The sequence below is a fragment of the Buteo buteo genome, chromosome 5 (assembly GCF_964188355.1).
Source record: "Buteo buteo chromosome 5, bButBut1.hap1.1, whole genome shotgun sequence".
Taxonomy (NCBI): Eukaryota; Metazoa; Chordata; class Aves; order Accipitriformes; family Accipitridae; genus Buteo; species Buteo buteo.
This window is the reverse complement of record NC_134175.1, coordinates 3,534,778-3,555,126: the sequence shown is the minus strand read 5'-3', so window position 1 is coordinate 3,555,126 and position 20,349 is coordinate 3,534,778. Positions and strand designations below refer to the sequence as shown.

General features: G+C 42.2%; 2 protein-coding genes across 8 annotated transcripts in view; one reads left to right on the top strand and one right to left on the bottom strand.

Annotated features, from left to right (window-relative positions):
• Window positions 1-6,804, top strand: part of PUSL1 (pseudouridine synthase like 1) — a 39,317-nt gene extending 32,513 nt beyond the window's left edge. For 2 of the 5 annotated variants that reach the window (XM_075027246.1, XM_075027247.1), the window contains 2 exons: window positions 2,844-4,116; window positions 4,941-6,804. In XM_075027246.1, the coding sequence (XP_074883347.1) occupies window positions 3,045-4,106 (1,062 nt within the window). In that variant the 5' untranslated portion in view covers window positions 2,844-3,044 and the 3' untranslated portion in view covers window positions 4,107-4,116; window positions 4,941-6,804. Of the gene's footprint in view, window positions 1-2,843; window positions 4,117-4,940 lie in introns of those variants that run through there. The other 3 variants (XM_075027251.1, XM_075027248.1, XM_075027249.1) reach the window with 2 other exon arrangements.
• Window positions 6,643-20,285, bottom strand: INTS11 (integrator complex subunit 11). 3 transcript variants are annotated; one of them, XM_075027242.1, is made up of 18 exons: window positions 20,218-20,285; window positions 19,595-19,780; window positions 18,550-18,647; window positions 17,439-17,512; window positions 16,995-17,223; window positions 16,780-16,878; window positions 16,647-16,681; window positions 15,815-15,953; window positions 14,083-14,147; window positions 13,251-13,440; window positions 12,505-12,588; window positions 11,872-11,961; window positions 11,137-11,299; window positions 10,236-10,343; window positions 9,562-9,623; window positions 8,514-8,656; window positions 7,663-7,792; window positions 6,643-6,824 (listed from the first exon to the last, which is right to left on the bottom strand). In XM_075027242.1, exons 2-18 carry the CDS (start codon window positions 19,620-19,622, stop codon window positions 6,759-6,761), a joined length of 1,803 nt encoding a protein of 600 aa, XP_074883343.1. In that variant the 5' UTR covers window positions 19,623-19,780; window positions 20,218-20,285; the 3' UTR covers window positions 6,643-6,758. The 3 variants fall into 3 exon arrangements, with proteins under 3 accessions (XP_074883343.1, XP_074883344.1, XP_074883345.1); XM_075027243.1 differs by having other exon boundaries at window positions 19,595-19,776; window positions 20,218-20,237; XM_075027244.1 differs by lacking the exon at window positions 20,218-20,285 and adding an exon at window positions 17,634-17,754.
• Window positions 20,286-20,349: the final 64 nt, after the last annotated feature.

Below are 20,349 nucleotides of genomic sequence, written 5' to 3'. Positions count from 1 at the left end.
TTGTGTTGTTGCATTACTAATTTGTTTCAGTTAATTCAGTTTGGACATCCAATACATGGGGAGATCTGTCTTTCTGATTGTTTGATAGTGATGCTTTAAAACTAAAACCAGAAAAACCTCATACCTGACCAGAGTTCAAAGACTCAAGCTTGGTTTTATATGAAAACATTTCTAATAGTCTAATGAACTCAAAATCCAGTGGAAACTTTGATGTATGCTTTTCTGCGTTTTTGTAAATCAAATAACTTTGTACAGAAAGAGAAATTCAGTGGTGCTTTTTGGTTCTGGAAGAAATAACAGCCCTCCCCCCAAAAAAGAAAACCCAAACCAAAAAAACCCCACCCCAAAACAAAACAACTCTGGGGAAGCAAAGCTGAATCTGGAATTTGATCAGACTCCATATTTTTTTAAATGCTACATTATTATACGAGATGGAAGTGGCTATATACTTGGAAAATACACGTTTAGTTGTAGACTCTTGTCACTTCTGTCACAGGGAATGAAAATATTTTCAAACAGATCGATGTACGTGGCGGGGTCCTGCAGTGCTTATATAACTGGAACTGGGTAGCAGACGGACTTGTGAGACTTGTAAAATACTCTGTGTCAGTGTTGTGTTATTTCCACCCTCCCTTCCGCTGTTCCTGACTTCTGCTGTAGTTAAGCTTAAATGGGTTCATGCTACTTGATGGGCTGCATCTAGGGATTGTGAGCGCTAGTGGGTACGAGCATCTCTGTGAGGAGCTTCACTTGTTACTTCCCAGCAATTGAGGTATTAGCATCACTCACCGTCCACTGTAAGAGTGAGAGACATAATGTGGGATCCTATTTCAGATGGGGAGGGATTTAGGGGATTAAATGAGACTACAAGTGCTGAAAGGAAATTATATTAGTGTAGTATCGTGGTACAAGCAGCTTCTGTGCCTTTGTAAGGCCTTGTAACCGTACTGCCGGGGATCTGAGTGGAATCAGTTCTCTAGGCAGTCCTTTAGCAAGATTCATTTTGCCATCTCACAGCAGTCAGTCAGCATTAAGCATATAGAAACTCTTGTGTCTGGCTTCTACAGAATCTTGGGACGATGTATGTGCTGTTTGGAAAAATTCCTTTTGTTTGTTCTGGAGCTGTTACCTGGTAGTGCCTACGGATGTCCTTACTGTGCTAGTCTTGTGAGAAGCAGTAGCTAATCAGTCTCCTTTGCCTGTCCTACCCCTTTAATGGCTTTACAGGCCTCTGCCTTATCTTTCCTCAGTTGCAACACTATACTCCGACCCTAGAAAAGATAGATGTTTGGGGGCTCTTGCTCTGGCAAAAGTCAGATATAAAGGTTGTTTCAAGTCCTATGCTGCTTAAAGTTATGGCGTAGCCATGCCTGGTTTTGTATTAACTTTCCTGTGTGTGTACAAACCCTTTGCCATTACGTGAAAGACCTATGTAAGCAGATAGGTCTACTTGCCTACTTAAAGTGAAACCATTTTTTTTTTTCCTTTCTAATCTTCCAGTTATCTTGGGTGCTTTTGACTTCATTAGATAAACAACTATTGGGAGGAAGTGTGATTTCAGAGTTTCCTTTGGAAAGTACCCAACAACCTTTGTGTTTTTGTGCTTTCAATGGCTCCGCTTCAGGAACGTTGTGCATATTGTAGCTGGGTTTAATTTCTCCACTGCCTTTAAGGGCCTCTGTTTAGGTGTCTATGTTTGGCTTAGTTGCTCAGATTTCTTTTGTATTTGATGGAGGGAATCTGCACTGTTGGAGTGCAGTTTATTGCTTACGTGACGTGACTGACTTAGATGAGGAGTCCTACTTGCACAGTGCCTCTTTCCCGAATTTTGAACACATAAACTAGTCCTTTAGGCTTCCTTTGTATCTGAGGTGAGTGGTGGTTTCCCCTCTGCAATGTGCCTGCAGAGTAGGTTCAAGGTGCCGTAAATTCACCCAACAGCTTACGCTGAGCCTTCCCCCTTATATATGAATGTCAACTAAGGTGTAAAAGTGTGAGTGAGAAGGGTGGAAAACCCCCTATTTCTGTCAGATTGTCTTCATGCATGTCACCAGGTCTTACGATGACTGAGGACTGTGTCCAGTACGACATACTCCCCTGCAAATGAATGTTTGTTCCAAGAGACCTGGCACATCTTGTCTGAAGTGCTGAACCCTTCCATTTACTGTTATGTTAACAGTTGATGTCTATACTGACCATCCACCCTGAACCACTCATAAACGTGGGTGGGGATAGGTGCTGCTGCTTTATGATTTGGTTAACAGCTTGGTATGGATGCCAGCTACCTGTTTCAGTCCTGTGCTTTAAACAATATTTCTTAGTTTTAACAGGAAGGTTCCACGCATGCTCTTTATAAAGCTGCAGCAGCAAGGTTATAAAACAGTTCAGTATACAGAGTACTGGGTTAACTGTCACACTGGAGTAACTGAAAAAGCAGTCCTGCTTCTATTTTTGCCTCTACTGCTTTTCTTTTTCCTGGGAAGCCTGCACAATCCATCACTGCAAATTTTTAAGGACAGGGTAACAACATCATACATCTCAGCAGTGACACAAGAATTTTGGTAGGGCTTAGGAATGGGAAATTAATTACAGGACCTCCAAAGATATATCACTGCTGAAGTTCTCCTGCACTGCTTCAATTGCTGGCCTGTCCTTAGCTAAAGATAGAGCCTTCTACATGTCTTTTTTTTTTTTTTTTTTTTTTTTTTGGAGGGCACAGGGGTTATTGCTACCTCTGTTATTTCAGTATTGTCACCTTGTGATGATTTTAATGCCAGTAAATGCTCTGTTTACTGTGTAAACTTCAAATGCTTGTGTTTTAAATGATTTATTCTCCCTTACAGCAACATGCAACACCGCCTTCCATCTAAGTATACCAAGCCCAGACCTCTGAACCACAGACCTCACCAGACGGAACTTTGCTCAGTTGTGTAGCTTTAGCTCCTGCCCACTCGAGATGAAGTAAAACTCAAGAACCTCCTGAGGTAAGGGATGGCTTAAGACTTTTATCCCATGTTGGATATCCCTACACTCCAGCAGAAACCATGGCAGATATTTCCTGGACTGAAGGAGTCTCCAGCGAGACAGTTGCCAATGCCAGTTCAGAATTCAATTTGGAAGCAGACTTCCAGTATTCCCTGTTTACTGTCATCTACAGCATTGTCTTCGTGCTAGGACTGGTAGAAAATGTCTTGGCTCTGTACCTCCTGTCCTGCAAAGTAAAGCACACTTCTCATTCCTATGTATACCTCATTAATCTAGCTCTGGCAGACACCTTGTTTGTTTGTGTTTTGCCTTTTAAAATTCATTACCACCTGAATCGGAACAATTGGATCTTTGGTGACATGGCTTGTAGGATAACTGGGACTTTGTACTACATCAACATCTATCTCAGCATTGCCTTTTTCACCTGCATTTGCGTCGATCGTTACATTGCAGTGTTGCACCCCTTCACGTACATCCAGATCAAAGTCATCCATTACGTGATGGTGGTCACAATCCTTTGGGTGGTCGCTCTAAGTGTCATGGTTCCGCTTATCCTTGGAGGTCCCCTCCACAACAGTGATGTGAGGAACATGACAGCGTGTTTTGAGAACTTTGCTACGCGTAGCTGGACTTCTCGCATGGCACCTTACAACATCCTGGCCTTAGTTTTTGGGTTTGTGATCCCATTTTCCATCATTCTAATCAGCTATCCTCTCATTGCTAAGAGGATCTCCCAGATCAAACACAGCATTCGCAAGAGGAAGGCCCTGAGCACTATCTACATCATCTTGGTCATTTGTGTTTTGTGCTTTCTCCCGTATCATCTCACTCACTTGCTCCACTTTTTAATGAGAATCCAGGTCATCCAGAATGAGTCATTTACCAGCTTGATCTACAAAATGCGAAGAGTCACCTTAGCCCTAGTGAGCTTCAACTGTTGCCTTAACCCGCTCTTGTACTACTTCACCTCTTCCAGCAAGCATTGGTACTTCAACTTCAAGCTCAGATTCAGGTCTAAAATGGTGTACACCATCTGTGACCAGAAATGTGGGGAGTCCTCCTATGTTTATAAACTACAACAGAGACATGGAAATAAAAAAGACAGAGATGGAATCAACTGATCTACTTAAAGTAAGTAGAGTATTCATCTTTCCAACTGTTTCTTTGAAAACAAACCTGTGAAACCTACCATTTTTTCATACAGTGGCTTTTATAGCAAGGGAATGGTGGAGGGAAGTGCCTAACAGCTATATATTTTTATTAGCCAACTAGGACAGTACTTGGGGGAGCTGTATTCTCTGACAGTCCTAGATAGCACAGGGCAAAACATGCTGTGTTCACGTAAATTGATGTTTTGGTCTCCTTTTGTTTAATTTTGGGCTTGGTAGGACAACACAGGGCTTTTCTGGAAAGCAGTTACAGCCCAGGAAAGGGTTACTTGGAAGAAACCAGCCTTCTAATTGACACTAACTAGCTGAAAGCTGAGTGGATTGGGGCAGTCCTGCTTGGCTTTTCCCTATTTTGGAGGGATCCTGTGTTTTTCTCCCTGGGGGCACCCTGTAGCCAGCTGGGTTCACAAACTGCTTTCTGCCTACATTCCGCAGCCAAATAAGGGCATCTCGTTCCCTTCTTGTGAATCAATTGATTGGCTTCCTGAGGAGTATTTCAGTACAGGGTTTCTAGCTTTGCATGCCTATGGATTCAAGCTGGACATCTATTACTGCAAGTTTGGAAGATCGTAGATCCGAAGTATTTATCAGTCAGTTAACCCTGCGCAGGACCAGTGGTAAACAAGCTCCTCTGGCCACACGGTCGTTGAGGGAAGCTACTGTAGGAGCTGGCACAACTCCTTACACAGGCCAGTCCTGTTCAAATGTTAAAGCTCTCTTTTCAGTCACCTTTTGTGATATCGCGTTTATATCTGACCTATTTCACCCCTTCTCTTGTATTAACAGAACCACACAGCTTCTGAAAACTGCCGAGTTTCCCACCCTGTGAAACACAAGACTTTGGAGAGAAATTACCATTTGTGGGTTATCAGAGTCACCAGAAAACCACTGGCCCGGCTGATAAACTGCTTAAAAGCCAAGGGTTTACTTAAAAGAATGTGATTTTGGTAACAGATATACTGTTCCTTCCCACGCTGCCCCCAAACTTTATGAAGTGTGTACATGCTGTTGGCCTGTAGGCATGCAAGACGGCTGAGCAGACGAGAACAGAAGGGAAATTGTGATGGGGTTTGTTTAAGAGGGAATGAGGTATGCTGAACTGTGGCAATGTGCTAAATCTGTATTTCCATTTCCAAGTGTGCAAAAGGGAGGCTAGAAGTCGTGCTTTGACCTGGCAGGCTGCAGCAGATGGTTGGGGTTCCCAGGTTATGCGGTGCTGTTGGACTTGGAACAAGAACGGCCGTGGACCTTAAAGGAGGGAGGGAGTAGGATTACTGCGGCAGAATGGTGTGCGAGATAAATGATTGTGTGTCTTGATATGATGTGTAACTTCTCTTTGCGTAACAATGGATGTTGCAGTGTCTGCCCATATTCGGCCAATCTTCTGATGGCAGCTGCTGCCAGAGTCTATGTTCTGGTTAAGGACAGGAGGTAAGAGATTTGGAAAATAAGAAGCACTGGTGTAGGGGTATGTTGGGGTTTTGGTTTGGAGGAAAAAACCCACGCATTATGATGATAAGCAAGGGTCTTGGATTTGGGATGCTGTAGCTATCAGTTAAAGCCAATCAATGAAACAACTTCAGCAATCTGAGATGGATGCAGCAAGCAAACCATGAGCAAATCTGAAATTATTATAATAGAGCTAAAGCTTTGTAATAGATGGTGTTTGCGGGTGTAGTATTGCATTTGTTAGGATGGGCCTGACCTGCATTAGTTACTGCTACGTGCAGTTTGAATCGTGTTGAATAGATACTAATGATGGGTCAGCTACTGACCTCTCCCTTTCTGTATTTTGCTTTTAGCTTGGAGGAATTTTTAAGTATCAGTGAGAAAACCTGCTCAAACTTTTCTAAAATATTGAAAATAATGACTCCTGTGTTCTGCTTGAGCAGGCTTGGTAAGACAAGTGCAAATCCTTGCACTTGTAAAATGGAGAGACGAGGAGAGCCTCTGAGGGAGTATTAGGACAAATTAATCTTTTACCTTTCGCGAGAGACTGCTATTTTTGTCCCATTTATAGGCTATAGAAACACTTCCCAGCACTAGAGGGACTATTCTTTCCAACTAAACTAAGCACAATTTTTATGTTCTGGACAAAGGAAGAAAAATTTTTATTAGAGACTCCATCCACAAGTGCAGCTTTCTTGCAGCCTTGTCAGCTGTCATTGAGGGAAGTATGGATAATTTAAAAAGTTATGCTGCTAGGTAAATAGCACATTTAAGGCTTTATCTGCTTGCCTCCATTTATACTTTGCATTTTAATTGTGAAGCTTTGAAAGCTTCTTGTTTCACTCAGCAGTGCTGAAATTTTAAGAGAAATGAGCTGTGGGAGGGGAAGAATGCTGAATATCTTTTACCTTACTGGGTAAGCAATTCAAAGCTTGTTCCTCAAGACTCTTTAAAAACAGGCTCTAATGACTCCATGGACAGGTTTCCAGTGGGGGAAGATTGCAGTACTGTTGAACAGTACACACTATCACTGCAGTAATTGGACAAACACTGTAATTCCTTTATTAAAACAAAAGCAGGAAAAAAACATTGACAACGTATACAAAATAAAATCTAAACCTCTCTGAAACACCACTGTGCCTGCTGCTCTGTTGCTCATGACGTACTCTGTGGCAGTCCTTTTTTCAGAAGGGATGTGAGATAGCTGCCCAGCTCTTCATCCTAGAGAGAATAAAGAAAAACAGGATGAAAGCAATCTTCTACTTGCCCTTCCGATTTGGAGCAGTAAATTCAACTCTGGTACGTAGAAATAGACTGAAATAATTCTTGGGCCCAGCAAATTCTAATATTAGCAGTGTTCAAAAATGGAAACCAATCCAGTTAGCACAAATGCATTTCTGGTGTTCTTTTGAAATACCTCTGTAAAACTACCATTTGTCAAAGTAGGTGTCTGGACCTGAGGTGTCTCTTTTGACAAAAATGACCATTTTTCTTGAAAGCAAAGAATAAAAAACCATTGATTTTTTTGCTTTGTCCTCAAGAAGGCATTTCCTTACTGTAAAGGAAACATTTAAAAATACAGCCATAGAAAGTATACTTTGGAAAGGCAGAAAACATAATGCCTAGGTCTAATCTTACCCCAATTTTGTATTGGCTAGCTTTTTGCTTGTTTGTTGTTTGAAGTTTTACACCCAAGAAATACAATATAAAATACCTCCACACACTGTATGGCAGTAGTGATACAGCTGAGAATTCAAAATATAGACATAACTGTAATTAACTGTAATCGTATTAAGTGTAATTACTCCAGATCAGTTGCCTTGAGTTCAGTGGCCCCAGCAAAAACTGACTCAGTAGAGCTCCTGTAAAATGATTTGTACTAAACCTAAAATGGTAAAGAAAAGGGCAGTGACTCACCTCATCTTCTTCCAGTCAAACTACCTCAAAAACAGTGATGAAGACTCACCCTTAAAATAGCAACCCACATTGTAGGACGGTTTTGGACTGTAAGGAGTTAAGATCAGAGTTCCTTGAAAAGTATGTCTTCTAGTATTCCTACCTGGTAAGTCCAGGATACGAGCAGAACTTTGGTTCCTTGATCCTCCGAGTGTGCCGTGGCTTGGATGAGAATGGACTCCACTGTTATAGAACCATCAGGGAGATGCTGCACTGAATAATCTTTCAGGACCCTGGTAAGAGAGAAGATACGCGATTGATTTTTGGGTGGGAAATGCACACGAGCTGAAGGGTGGGTCATCCCCTGTATCTTTGAATCCCAAACACCAGCAGGTACTACTAGTAGCAGTGTCTCTGAGCCAGCATGCACTGCCCAAGGAAGGGAGAATGGGGCTGGTGCAGAGCTTGCTTGTTTTAGTGCTTATATTGATCATACAGGTTTTCCTACAGAATTTATTTCTGGCTTTCGTGATAGCAGCTCCAGTCTGAACCCCATTCATCTGAGCAAAGGACTACTCACAGAATTGACCAGCTGCCTCGAGGAAGAAAACAGCTTTTAAGGTTCATCTGCTGCTAGCTTTTGAATAGCTTTAAGAGGTGTCTTGACCCTATGCTTGAGGGTCTCACTCCAAACAATTGTACAAACTTCAGCTAGAAGCAACAGTGACAACAGGAACAAAGATTTCAGGTGGACTGCTCTAGCCTGGCAAAGACCATGAGCTTGTAGGCTGGTTACCAGCCTCTGCTACTGCCACTGCTCTGGTTACGTTGGCTGTACAGACTGAAATCTAGAGCAGTTGTGTCTTCGGGGCTGCAGAGAATTTTCTCTTAACTCTATGGGGCTGGTCTGGAAGGCCAGAAAGGAGGGAGCACTTGTACTACCTATATTGAGCTTATCATTCTTAAGTCCATCCCTAGGGGGAAGAAAACAAGCACAACTTAGAACGGACTTACCCTTTGAGATGGTTATATACACGAAGCACCGTCTCGTGTTCTTTCCGCGGATCCTGAATGTGAACACGGCAGGTGAAACGCAACTGATGTTCTGCAAGGCCCAGCTCCTTCAAAGCCTGCTCAGGAGAAACCAGACGGAAGCTCTGCAGAGGAAAAGTACAGATCCATTATAAGCTATTTCTTTGTGCTGTCTGAAGTTTTATTCCTCCTCTGTGGTCAGCTGCACACAGGTGTGTGTTCATCACTGCAAAACTCTAGCAGGTAAGATCATTTCTTTTCAATCTCTGAAACATCTCAGCACACTTCAATTACTACTGCAAGCAGTAACAGCTAGGCATGAGCATATGATGGACAGTAAAGGTAGAGGTAAGATGTCGCAAAATGTCCACCAAAATATCATACCCATTCCTTTTTTCCCCAAATTCAAGTTGCTCTTTGAATGGGAGTTGGTTTAATGTCTTTATTAGGGGGAATGATTTGTTTAAATATAAACATGAGGTTACACAGTAAGAACTCCTCCCCTGGCACCTCTCCATCTTTGTCCAACAAACTGAGGTCTACCAACAACAGGCTGCTGCTTGATTCTTTTGATTTTTACCCGCACAGTGAATCAGAAACACCTTGGATTCACAAGCTGAAAACCAGTCTCCTCAGAATGCCTGTAGCTGCACACGGTAGGTTGCAGGGGGCCAGGGCAAAAACCAGACTTTGAACAGAAGCAGCTCTTCAAATGTATCCGTTCCCTGTGACTCTGAGCATTCGTGAGCCTGACCAGTAAAAATTCTACCACAACACCCTGCTCACGAATAGCAAGATACTAATTCTGAAGCTGTGGGACTAGTGAAGACTATCAGTCAAGACAACTGACAAGCTAAAGAGGCTGTCTTACAGATTAATCTTCCCAGGTATGGTGTCACTGGGCTCCTTCCAAGAAACTAGGATTGCTTATCTTTATTTCAGTTCCTTGTTCCCCCAGAACTCATGTATGAGTGATGACAACACACTCATACAGAGGACACAAGACAAACACAAGGACTTTTTAACTTACATTATCCTTCATAATTAATGTGCCATGCATTAGCTTTGGCTTCTTGACATCTGGTAAGAGACCTAAGCCAAAGCAAATGGAAGAGAAAGACAACATTGTTAATGATGATGTGCTTGCTTTTCACACAAGATGACTGCTATAGGACTTGGATTGGATTTCTGAGTCCCTGCTGAGGTTCAGAGACTAAGATTTTACATCTATGTTCTCCTGTCCATTAAAGTGCATGGTGCTTAAACCATTATCAGAAATCTAGGCACATTAAAAAAACATGCTTAGTAATACAGAACAACTGCCTCTTTTCCCCTATCACTTCCTGATTTGAGAGGTTTTGATTTGTCTTAAATTGGGTTTATAAAAGTAATTCCAGTTTTCACAGACCTAGCTAGTAAAAGTATACATGGATTTTGTTTTCATAGTGAATAGGTAACGAGTAGCAAACAAGGTAGTGTGTGTGTTTGTTTTTAAACATTATTGAATATACATTCACAGCATAGTAGCTGCTTCATTTCACAGGAAGCCTTGTCAACCACTAAATAAATGCTGATAAAATCTGCTCTTTTACAGGAAGCACTGCTTCTAAGTCACCACTGCGACACTGTTTCCACTTAATATATGTACTATACAAAAAAGCGGCTGGGCCCGAGAGGTGAAATTCTTGGTTCAAAATGTCTCACCTATTGCTGTTTCTCTCTTCAAGAGTCCCAGGGAGATGTCCACTGGAATGCTGGGATTGGTGAATATTGTTGTGGTCTCTCCGTTTGCAGGCATGTAACAGCTGACATCTGCAATGTAAACAACCAGACTGTCATTTCACCCACCAGCAGTCTGCAAGCGTCCCTCGAGTAGATGATGGTGCTGTGATTCTGGCAGAAGCCTGCTGCAGCTGTTCAGGACAGGACAGGAACTGAGTTTAATAGCAATTTGTTGAAACTTAATACCAGGGATTTGAAAGAGGCTGAAAAGTAGAACTGCTGCTCAGACTTAAGGGTAACAACCTTGCAAGAATCATCAAAACCCCAATGGGGCAATACCAACTAGCCCAGCTATCCGTAACTCCTTCTAAGGGGGAAAAAGAGACTGCAACAAAACTGCCTGTACTCTGATGTTGATAACAAGTTACTGCAAAGAAATATGCAGACAGTAAGTAACCATCCCATGTGAATTCTGTGCTTTCTCCACTCATCATTTAAGAGCTAGCTGTTTCCAAGGGATTAACTTTTTTTTTCCCTGGAGCTCATTCCCCTCTATGTAGTTGCTAACTTACAGTTTCAGATGTACCCTGCCTGCATCGGCCTCTTTTAGGAGTCTAAAGAAATATAAATTCAGTAAGTGCTGCACTATAACGATACAAACATAACAAAGTAACTTTTACTTCAAGTCCAGAGAGGCACTGAAATTAAATAGGCTTAAAACATGTTAAGTAAGATATGTTACAGATACTAGTTTCTTGAGGGTGACTGGTCCTGTAAATTACATTATGCCTAACTCTATGCTGAGGTCCAGTGGATGAAGTATGTGAACTTTAATGCCTTCTTTCTACCACCACTCCCTCTTCAGTACCAATACTATACATACGAAATTCCTGTTCTATTTTCTGCTTCAGAAACTCCATTTTCTTTGCTTCACCGTGCACCAGGAGAACATTTCGTGGCTCAGCCTGGCGAATCAGCTGCATTATTCCCTTGGCATCTGCATGGGCGCTGAAGGACATGTACTCCACCTGCATCTTTACTTCCAACTGTGGAGGAGCAGAAAGCACAGCCTTTGTGAATCAGGAATTGTTTTGGCTCGCTACAGCTTGTACACTGCACACAAACAGACCCAACTTCTCTGTATTTAGTTTAAAAAAGGAAGCAGAACACCTGAATTGGAAAATGAGGTTAGAGAGAGCTGCTCCTTAGCAGAGACTGAATATGATGCTATACAAGAATGCTTTCAGTAACTTACAGGATCAAATTGCCCAATTTCAGAGCACAATACTTGTTGCACGTTTGCCAAAACAAATCAATACTTAAGGACCCCGGTATCATTTTTTTAATATCCCCATCTGCCTAAAAATGTATCATTTTTACCTGTCTAATAGGGCCTAGTTATTAAACATTACAAATATGCCCCGACAAAGCCTTACAACAGAAGATGACACGCTATTGGCAATGCAAACTGGAAAAAAAACTCCAAAGAAAATGTTACTTGGGTATTTTCAATGTCATGTGCGGTATATTCCCATTACAAGTACATGGTGTCTAACTACCACCTAAAGTTCTGAAGAACTTCCCCCAAATGATCCTCCTTCTTGAAAATAAGACTTACTATTTGTCTTCCTTCCATTTCCAGCTTGCGCTGTCCACTCAGAATCTTATGGCCTACAGTTCCCTGCACGCAGTAGCCAGGCATAATGACCTGAGAAGGAAACCAGAAAAATCTACAAACTCTGCACATGGACCATGCGTAGCATAGCTGTTGTTGTTAACATAAAAATAGCCACAAATGCGTAATGCTGATGTAAGATTGTGTTCTTCCCATCTTACTCATGACCATCCTTCACTGGAAAGGTGTTTGCTTTGTGCTGCAGCTTGCAAATACCCAACTCCAGAAAACACATGAAAATTAAATTAGAAAGCAAGCTGCTGAAGTCTACACACCACTAAATAAGAATTAATGCAGGTTACAAATGTCTTTGAAGATGCTTCAATTAATGAAAGCACTTCTGAAAGTCTCCCACAACCTCCTAAGACATGTATCTCCTCTGCTTGCCCTGTTGCACACCAAAAAAAAAATTTCAGAGCATGCAAGAGCTCTGCCCAGGGTTGGTTCACTAGAGGTTGTAGGTTGTGTAATTTAACCCTAGATGTTCAGGAAAGGCTTTCCTGTAAACTTTGTTCTTATGAGTATATCACTATCACATTAACACAACACATCATGTGAGGAAACAGAATTTCTTACCATATTCTTTTCATTTCCTGCCCATTTCCTGAAGATTTGAAGGGACTGTCCTGCATGAAGCATACCAGGGGTTGCAAACACAACCTAGAGTTGAAAGATGTGCCAAGAATCACCAGAGAAAACACATTTCTTTCCATTACTTATAATACATAAATACCCTAAAACTGGGGAGAGTATCCACTAATATACAATTACAGCATACTCACTACATCAAAGCTCTAATGGAGATTTTTGCTATTTTATTTTTCCCAGCTTGTCTAATTTTCACATAAGTTGAACTACTGATACAGGAGATTTTTGTGAGCATCCACAGTGTCCGATAAAAACTTTGAATGGTTTTACAATGGTACAATCATACTCAACAGATTCCTGTTTCAGCTACTGCCCAATAAACCAGTCAGAAATAAAATCAGCAATAAGAGATTGTGTTGTAAAGCACCTGTCTCCTGAACAAGTCAGAAGAATACACTGTAAAAATTATGGTTTGAATCAGGTCCAGAGTTATTATACGAACACACAATCAATTTTTTTATTTTCTCTGGGCATATTACCTTTACTGAAATAAAGATAGAAGCATTCAGATGGCCTGGCTGCAAAAGGATTTTACACGGGATGCTGATATTAATGGGGTAGAAGATGCTGAGCTTTTGCAGACTGCCCGTTTGCCTTCACCATGAATAAAGAGGTATAAAAATAGCTCCTTGACACTACACATCTGCTCTGTTACCTTATTAGTGCCCACCTACCATAGGCCCTGGATTGTCCGCAAAGGCCCGATCAAATGCTTTGATGTGTTTGAATTCAAACATGTTCCTCTGCACAAATGTTTTCCGAATTTTCTGATTAGTCCAGGTGATGAAGAGCTTGTAATAATGATTGGCCTTCTCCGTCAGTCCCGTGGAAAAATAAATTGGAGCCTTCAAATTCATTCTTTCCCTGTAGAGAGAAGCATTCCAGAGACCTGTGAGGGCCAGATTAGGATCCTGGCTATCCATGCTCAAAGTCCATAAATCTAAGTAGTCTCCAAAGACTTTTTTCACGGACACCCTACTCTCAATGAGCTATAAATCAGTATTATAACAATGCTACATCGCTATGCATTAACTTAATATAAAGTAGGCTTTAATCCAATTCTCACCCACTACGGACAATTTCCTTCCATTACAAATATTAATCGTTCTGCTATAGGAAATAATTAAAAGCAGCATCATTTGGTATTATCAAAAACATTTCCACACAATGCTTATATGTAAGTTTAATACTTGTTCATCCCTCCTCCCCCCTCCCATGAAAACAGTTTTACAATGTGGGAAAGACACAATCAAATTTTTTAAAGGACAGTTCATCCTGAATGTTTGGGAGAGGAGTGGAGAAAGAGTCTGGTTAGGTTACTGCTTAAAGTCAGGAACAATGGAAAATACATGGAAAGAAGTAATTCCGCAACTGCCAACATGCAGAGGAATACTTATGAGAATACTTGTACTAAACAGACATGAAAGAATCACAGAAACCTGCCAGGACCACAACATGAGGAGGACAAAAAGGAGGTCGTACTTGCACAGAAGAGACTGCACTCACCAGAAGGTTTCCAATAAAATGCAAAGTTCCTGGGCACGTCCAAGGGCAAAAACTGGGATAAGAACCTGCAATTGAGGCATGATTTACGGTCTCTGAAACTCAAACAGCATGTAAATGTCACTGCAGCATTATCATTTCTGGACAAGTCCCTTGGTTCCCTCTTGCTTTCAGATATCTTTTGCCAACCTTTCTTTCCACAGGATCGTGTTCTTCTGCAGTTTTGGAATGAAAGGCACTGATATTTGACAAGCACCTATCTGCTTGACTAAGACCTCAGTTTGTACATACTGAGGACTAAGTCTCTGGCGGGGCATGGTGCTTGTGAACATATGCAGTTCTGTTCTCTCCTGGATAATATGAAAGCAAGTTGTTAAGAGCAACAATTCTGGAATTATTTATGGAAACAGACACTAAGATGAGCATTTCTGTCCTTGATCACTTTGTCTGTGCTGGAGCAATTATGGCCTGCCTTCCTCCCCCCCCAAATTAAGGCAACACTGGAGGAAGGAAGATACAGCTGTTTCGATTTCCAATGTTCTCTTCAGTTAGGTGCTGTCAGTTGGCAGCAAAGAGTTTACTGCTACTCATTTGTTTTCCAGATTCGGTGGGAAAGCCATCATCTACTTCTTAATGGAACTGTTCAGCAAACCACATCCATTAACAAGAGACTCGCCCTCTCTTCCACAAGCAAGCCTACATTTTGTCCCTACTAAGACAAGAACAGCAAATAAAATACAGGGCTTGAGGTCACAGGTGACAAACTACTATAACTTTTAACCAAAACGCAGTTCAAGCTCTACACGTACAATCAACAGCCAGACTAACTTTCCATTTAATCGAGTTAAATGAACTAAGTCCTAGGATCCTTAGCTACAGTGAAATCAGTAAAACTTTCCTGTGTTCCCAATTTCTACTTCTAGTTCCATTTTCTGAGGGGTTAAAATGTCTCTTTTTATAATGTCTTTTTCTAGGCGTGCTCTAAATGTGGTATTAATGAATAAGAGAATCTCAAAATAAAGCTTCATATTAGCAAAGATAGGGGCTAAGCTCTGAGAAACAGACTGACTGGAATTCTAAAACAACAACGGACTGATAAACCTAATGGCCACGTTACAATGCTATCCTTGTATGTTCCATGTGCTTCGTGACTACCTGAAGTTGTTCACATCAAATCACGCTGGACTGTAACAGGCTTACCCAAGCACAAAAGCCAAGCAAGTGAAAGCCACAAACGAGGTACTGAAGCATCATTTACTGCATGGTAACCACATGTCTTCCATGCGCTTGGAGGGGTTTTATGGTAACAGCACAGTGCTGAACAGCACAAAGTAGGACACTGAACAGACACACCTGGCTACACTGGAAATAATTTCTGATCGAGTTTAAAAGCAGTAATTGAACAGTCAGTTTCTTAATTTACATGACTAAGAGAATGCTTCAGTATAGAAGATGCAAATCAAGTTAATTTTGCCTTTATCCTCCATATTTACAGACTGTAAGCACAGCATTTCCCTTACTGTCTCATTAATTCATGGTCTGGTTTTGTTCTTGGCATAATTGAAGTGTTTAATATTCTGTCTTTTGAAGTACAGATGAATATAAAAATGCCTTCAGTTTCATGTAGTGGTCATACATAGGTGCCTGAGTTTATTAATAGTTACACAGCACTACAGAGCCAACAAGAGCTACACAGAGAAAAAACACATCACTTAAGATTATCAAAATGCCATACCTTCCCTCCTCTTTCTACAGTCTCATGAACTTTCTTCAAGAAGTCTCTTTCTCTGCAGCGTTTGGAATCTCTGATAGTTGTGGCATAGGTGGATTCACTTATTAATAAATCCGGGCGACACTTATCAATCCAGGCAGCACTAAACCAAAAGGAATTTAAAAAAAACCACCAATCAAATTAAGAGATGGTATCTAGCATTTCTGATCTGCAGGTCTCAAAGATGGGTGGAGAATGTCGCTGTCTCCATTTGCAGACAGGAAAACATGTACACAGATGCACATTGGCTTGCCCAAAGTCACCTAGGAGTTCTATGGCGGCATCAGGACCCCTCTCTTTGCAGGCCATGCTTTCTTTAAATTAATCCTGCTCAGAACAGAGACTACAGATTTTGAAAAGCAATTATTCTCCAGTCTATTACTTTTTTTAAAGGCATTAAAATATTCTAAATAGCAGGAATATTACAAACCTCTCATATATGCCAAGTAAAAATAAAATGAACATTAGAAGTTTGTGACTGACACTCTCTTAGACAGTAAATACATGTAGAAGATACCATGACAATAAACATTTCCATTATTCCACGGCCTTCAAAATAGATTAATACGAGTGTACAGAAGATGACTACATTAAGGTCTATCTGGAAGAATCAATGTAAATCTGTTCATTCTCATAATTCAAAATTGCATTTATCTTTCCAGCAAAGACATCATTAAATGTTCCAGTCTCCTAACAAAGAATCAATGCTGATAAGCCCCTAGTATTAACAGAAGCTGTGCTAAAATCTTCCTGTCAGAAATATACACAATTCATAGAAACTCGGCTTCCTACTTACCCTAGATGTCTGTCTGGTGTCATGTTATAATCACCCTAATGACAGAAGAGAAATCCATTAATATTCTCAAGGTAACAGGACAGGCCATTAACAGGAGATGTAGGTATCTATAAATGTTGTTGTGCATACTTACAGTGTACACAACAGACTCGCATCCAACCTTAATCTGGAACATGGCTGCTCCTAGCACATGGCCTGCATAGTACGCCTTGATCTCCAGCTCCTCATCCACCTACACAAACAGGCAAACGCTGCCTTAGCGCACACATTTTAAAAAACAAAAATTGCTCTGCCTTCTACAATGATCCAGTTGGTCTGAGCCAAGAGTATGCAGAAATGATCATTTACCTGAACTGTCTGGTGAAGATGCACAGCAACCACCTTCTTCATACAGTCTTTAATCATTTGGGAAGTGAAGAAGTTAGTTTCCCCTTTCTTATCTACAGTTATTTTCCTATAGTCCTCCAGGAGGATGGGACAGATAGCCTTGGTAGGATGTGTCATGTAAATGGGCCCATCATAACCGACCATTTCACTGAAATACGGTAAAGCTCCACAATGGTCCAAATGAAAGTGGCTGCAAAAAGACACAAAGGATAAAGGAGATGCTGCACAGGAACTTAGCTTGCCTGGTTCTCAGACCTTGCTTCAGATTTTTAAAGCACTGCATGACATAAAGGAACTAGCCAAAATATGAATGATGAACTTACAACATGTTTGGGTTGCTAGGGACAGTATACAAAGATTTCCTGTTTCCCATTTGAGCTCTGACAAGGAAGGAAGCTTCCTCACCTGATGATCACGCAGTCTAGAAAGTCAGTCAACCTTCCATTCTGAGTGATATAGGAAAAGTCAGGAAAGCGTCTCTGCAAAGGCATGAAAAAACAGACTGTATGTTACAAAACAAAGCCAGTTAATACTACATTACTTATCCAACAAACCAACGGTGCGAACAACCTGCAACACTGGAAGCGTGCGGTAACCCACCTTGAGGCAAAACTGCAATAAGGCAGCAGACAGCACCAGTGTCAGCAATGCAGTAAGAGCTGCAGGCAACACCATCAGCACTCATGTGCGGAATGAGCCAAAGAGAAAAAGGATGGGAGGGCTGCCAGAGGACAGACAGGGAAACTGACCTTGCAAATAAATAAATTACAGCCAATTTTATCTTCAAAGTAGAACAGGCGACCAACGTGTTTTAGCTTACCCACAGGCATTAAAGGCAGAAAAGCCTCAAAACCTTTCTGTAATGGCACAGTTGCTACGTGTCACACTTCAATTCATTCTATCTTGCAGAATATTTTTGCCGTTATTCCTTTCCTACTAGTATCGGGTGACCAAACATCACGAGTGTTTCCTAGCTCTCTCTCTAAAGCATCTCTAGATGCGTGGTATAGATCCCACAAGTAACTAACTGCCCCAAACAAAGCATCATGTCAAGAACAGTCTAGCTAATGACAGGATTAATGCTTTAAAGCATAGAAGATACCTGCCTATATGAAATACAGAAAGCCCAAAACCACCAGAAATGGAGCATTCACAGCACAGCTTGCTTAATATTTTTTTGGAGTCCACAACTCAGGGAAAGGACAGCTGGATGGTGGCACTTCATAGACCAGGAATACTTGAAGGGATGTACCTCTTGCACAGGAAGGCAAGATTTTGAATGGGCAATAGCAGTTCATTCTCTGCCATAATCCGTCTCCAGCAGTGGTTGATACAGGTGCCCAATGATGCACACCTATCTGATATTACCCCTACATCACGTAAGATGAGTCAGGCAAAGTTCAAATAAAAGGGAACAGAGCAGAACAATGAACCAGGAGCCCTGCTAGGAAAGGCCAGGCAGATGCACCTTGAAAGCATCTCTACACAGTATTCAGGGCTTCTCCACCATACTCACATCATCGTTGTAGCCCATGTGCATACCACAGTCAAGCATCACATTTTTTCCAGCAATAGACACAAGGATACAGCTGCGCCCCACATCCTGGCCAGCTCCTGGACCAAGCAAAAGACAGACAAGTAAGACATTTCTGGGAATGTTTACAATCACTTCAAAAGAGAAGCATTTAAAGGTCCGTAAAAACTTCCTAGCCCTTTTCTGATTCAGGAAAAGACTACGTCCTTTCTTCCAAGCAAGCAGATCTGTTGGGGGAGTGAGCAAATGTGAACTGACTTACCCCATTCCCTGAGCTTATGAGAGGGCCTTCCAGCTGCAGTTGCAAAACTGCAGTAAATACAGCACTGCGTCCAAACCCATAAGCAGTTCAGATGCAGGGCATGTTTGTTCTCTGCCTGCTGCTGTGCAATCACAGCTACGCAGTTTCAAGTAAGAGCAAAATAATCTCTTATCTGGAAAGGATTAGCAAGGAACTCAGAGTCCCCAGGGCCCCAGACCTCCCCAAGTACCCTGCCTCTCACTGAAAGCACAGACCTTCAAAAAGCTCTAGTTAAGCCTATACCAAGGCAGAAAACTGTCCATCAGAATAAACAGTTCTGCTTGGCACATCCTCGCCCTCTCAGTACATAAATGCATCTCAACAGTTTTTGTGCAACCCAGAAAAAAAGAAGAAAAAAAAAGGAGAGAAAAATTTGCCTTCTGTGGCTCTTTAGCACTGTTAAGTGAACTAATGCTTTAGCTGTACTGTACAATACTACAAAGCCTTTACCAGTATGTATTAGTGAATCCTGTCATCAAAACAGAGTTATCAAGAGTGTTTGAGTCTTACTTGCTTGAAAGACAAACGGAGGACAATGACATACTGACACGAATCAAGTTAGGATGCTGTGCAACTGCAACATGTATTGCAGTATACCACCACGGCCAATTTCTGTGGCACGGAAAGGCACGTATGTCTCCAGCAGTCTAACACATATCACGTTGAATTCTCAATTCCAAAGTTTTTCAGTGTGTCTATTTGAGGACGATTTTAGATTGGACTTACCCAAGGGAGTGACTTTTATTTCAGGCATTTTAACAAACACTAAATCTCAAACCACATGGCAAATTATTTCAGAAACAGTCTAACGGGGGCCACAAAAAGAAGAGAAGCTTTAGCCGCTTTTGCAGCTGCCATTCCAGTTCTTTTTCAGTACCAGGCAGAAGACTTAAGCAGAGGTGTAACTTCTACCTAGAGGGAAGACAGTCAGAAAACACAAGTCAGATCAACATGATTAACAACGCTTGGAAATTCAGGCCTGCTTAGCTTCGGTAATCACCGTCGCCACAAAGAACCAGTAAACACGGCCCAGGAAGGCGGGGGCGGGGGGGTCCTGCTCCACAAGCCCTTCGGCCGGCGGTATTTATTTATTTATTCACTCACACCACCAGATTTCCAAGTCCGCCCTCCCAGCCCTGACCGCAGACGACGCTGCCCTCCCTCAGGGGAGAAAAACAAACCCAAAAACCTCCGTGAGGGCCCCGGCTCTCCCGACGGCCTTCGGACCCGCAGGGCCCCGACCCCCTGGCCGCCCCCCTTCCCACAGCGGAGCCCCCCCGGTCCCGTCAGCGGGGTCTCCCGCCCACCGCGGCCTTAGCAGCGCCCGCCCGGGGCCCGCCCGCTCTCACCGTGCCGCCGGGCCTTCTACCTCAGCGCCTCAGCGCACGCGTAACCGCCCGGGGACCCGCCCCCCCTCCCCTCAGCGGGCGCTGCGATTGGTCGGGTTGCGGGTGACTGACAGCGGCGGCGGAGGAGGAGGA